We start from the raw sequence: 2,450 nt of genomic DNA, 5'->3' as shown, positions 1-2,450 counted from the left end.
GTTTAAAGGCATTGCCACCTTCATTATGCATGAATTTTTAATCTTTGCCCTATTAAGTGTTAAGTTTTGAATATTATATTTTTTATTAAAATAAGTGGGGGATTGTTGGATATTTTAATAAAAAATATCACATATTTATTTTGAATTCAAGTTAAATAAATTTTCAGTTACAAATTGAAACATTTAAATGTGTAACTTATGAGATTTATGTCTTGTTTTTGTAACTTATGTAATAATTAGGTTTTATGAATTCATTTAGTAATTTTTGACCGTTATACAATGAATCCAGACTTTTCAATTTGTAACTGAAATATGAGGTGAAATTCCTATTAATGTTGGTATTTTAATATTCCTAGTTTCTTAGCCTATATATAAGGCATCTATCAACCAAACCTCATATATATACTTTGCTATCTCTATACTACCTTCTATTTTTCTTCCACTACTATAAGAGTTTATAGGGCAAAGATCAGTGTTAGTGGGAGGTTTCTGTCTTATTCCAATAGTGTAGATTGGAGTAGATTACAGTGTGCAAAAGGCTGGGCTGTTGTATCCTGGAGGCGACGTGCTGAGACCTACTACACCGGTGGACACTCCGTAGGGGCGCGAATCGTCTTAAAGAGAGCGATTTCGTCCGCTCCTCAACCCATGCCAAATTAATATTTTTATGGTACAATTATTTGCATTTTTAATGCAATATTGAGGTATGAATTTTTGGTAATTTATTTGTTAAATTTATTAGAGAAATCATTGTTACTTATATGATTTATTTTGGTCTAGAACCAACACTGGTGTGTGGCAGCGTAACGGTATATAATCGTATTAGAACAAATCACATGTGGCGGCTACTGATAACTATCTACGTGCAAAGATTTCTCTCCTTCACTTTTCCATGTAGAAAAATCTAAGTCAAATAATGGCTGCTACTAATAACTCTTTACTTGCAGAGCTTTCTTTCCTTCATTTCCCATGTGGAAAAATTTAGGCTGGTGATCCGAAAATGTTGCTGTTATAAGTACGTCCCATCCCGCTCGAATCTCTACAATGAGCAGCATGTTGCAAGCCTAATCCACTTTTCAACAAACCTAAAACAACTAAAAGTCTCGGATCAAGGGCAGCAGAGATGGCTTGTGAAATCGGAAACAGGACCGTCCTAAAATTCGACACCGAGGATGGTGTCGCAGTGGCCTTGGCCAGATACATTGCCGATCTCTCCGAAAGATTTATCAAAGAAAAAGGTTCTTTCAATATGGTCCTCTCAGGAGGCAGCCTCATCGACACTATGAGGTAAATCAACAGTACGAAAGAATAATTTAAATCTGTCAAAGCATGCAAGCAAAAAATTAATGTTACCTTCTTTCGTGTTTAATAGAGTACAGGTTTTACATATTGATTGCCTGATTAATTTTAATATCAATACAACAGGTATCTAGCTCGGGCCCCTTACAAGGAATCAGTGGATTGGCCAAAATGGAGCATATTTTGGTTGGATGAGAGGGTGGTTCCTCTGGACAGCAAGGATAGCAATTACAGACTTGCCTGGGATGGACTTCTTAAATACGTAACATCTTATTAAATTTCCTCCGCAATATACATGCATAGTAATTTTGAAAAGCAAGTTAATTAGTCATTATTTTTGCATAGGATACCGAAAAATCTAATTTTTTGTTATCTAGTATTAAATGGTACAGAAGAACCGTTTTCTTTTAATTTTTTTTCAGTGTGAGAGGAATGAAACTTAAGAAATGAGGGGCAGAGGGATTTGAATTCATAACCTCTAATTCCTCAATTTGCAACTAATACTTAATAATATCAAATGTTAAGGCAGTTATGTTTACCATCAATCTTAGTAGTATCACAAGCACGGTAAATTTGAATGTTACAAATATGTATATAAAAATTTATATCAATCTTTACTTATGTGGCTTGGATTTTAAAGATTCTGGAAAGTGTCTGAAAATTAGGGCTAGAAATACCCTATACTATAGATTCAGGAATTATAATTTTCCTTAAGTTTAACGGATTTCGTCACCTTTATAATTTAGTTTAAAGTATGGAGTGTCGTGTTGTATGTTTTGAAACCACAGGAGGTTTTTCTATATATTAGATTTATCACGGATAATTTTTTTGTTTTTTACCCTTTGAGCAATCTCTGCATTTATTTTTAAGATGGGCTTACCCTCTTTGTACGTTTTCCGTTCTGGCTTATGTGACCTCTTTGGCTTAGTATCCACAACTTTAAAGGACTAAACTTGAAAATTTTAATTTAACTATGACTTTTAAAGACCAAATTAATCTATAATTAATGTTATTCAATGGTAAAGGGCACTTTTTCTCCAACATTATTAGCTAAAACTAAAAGAGACTCCAATAACGTCATTAATGGTTCAGCTTCTTCTTCCACCTGCAATATTGTTGTACTTCAACCAGATTTGTCATTCAGAGGTTGA

General features: G+C 33.6%; 1 protein-coding gene across 1 annotated transcript; it reads left to right on the top strand.

Moving 5' to 3' along the window:
- Positions 1-1,123: 1,123 nt before the first annotated feature.
- LOC113755114 (probable 6-phosphogluconolactonase 4, chloroplastic) lies at positions 1,124-2,450 on the top strand. The gene is made up of 3 exons (XM_027299186.1): positions 1,124-1,287; positions 1,426-1,561; positions 2,325-2,450. Exons 1-3 carry the CDS (start codon positions 1,124-1,126, stop codon positions 2,448-2,450), a joined length of 426 nt encoding a protein of 141 aa, XP_027154987.1.

This window comes from Coffea eugenioides, unplaced genomic scaffold (assembly GCF_003713205.1).
Source record: "Coffea eugenioides isolate CCC68of unplaced genomic scaffold, Ceug_1.0 ScVebR1_120;HRSCAF=521, whole genome shotgun sequence".
NCBI classification, from domain to species: Eukaryota; Viridiplantae; Streptophyta; class Magnoliopsida; order Gentianales; family Rubiaceae; genus Coffea; species Coffea eugenioides.
Note: the sequence above shows the minus strand (reverse complement) of the source record. Positions and strands in the feature narration are given on the sequence as shown.

What these genes read in the sequence shown, in the direction of transcription:
- LOC113755114 (XM_027299186.1), top strand. Translation starts at nt 1,124, where the DNA reads ATGGCTTGTGAAATCGGAAACAGGACCGTCCTAAAATTCGACACCGAG. An exon ending in AGCCTCATCGACACTATGAG is followed by an intron (nt 1,288 to 1,425) that starts GTAAATCAACAG and finishes TCAATACAACAG; the next exon opens with GTATCTAGCTCGGGCCCCTT. An exon ending in GGGATGGACTTCTTAAATAC is followed by an intron (nt 1,562 to 2,324) that starts GTAACATCTTAT and finishes TCAATGGTAAAG; the next exon opens with GGCACTTTTTCTCCAACATT.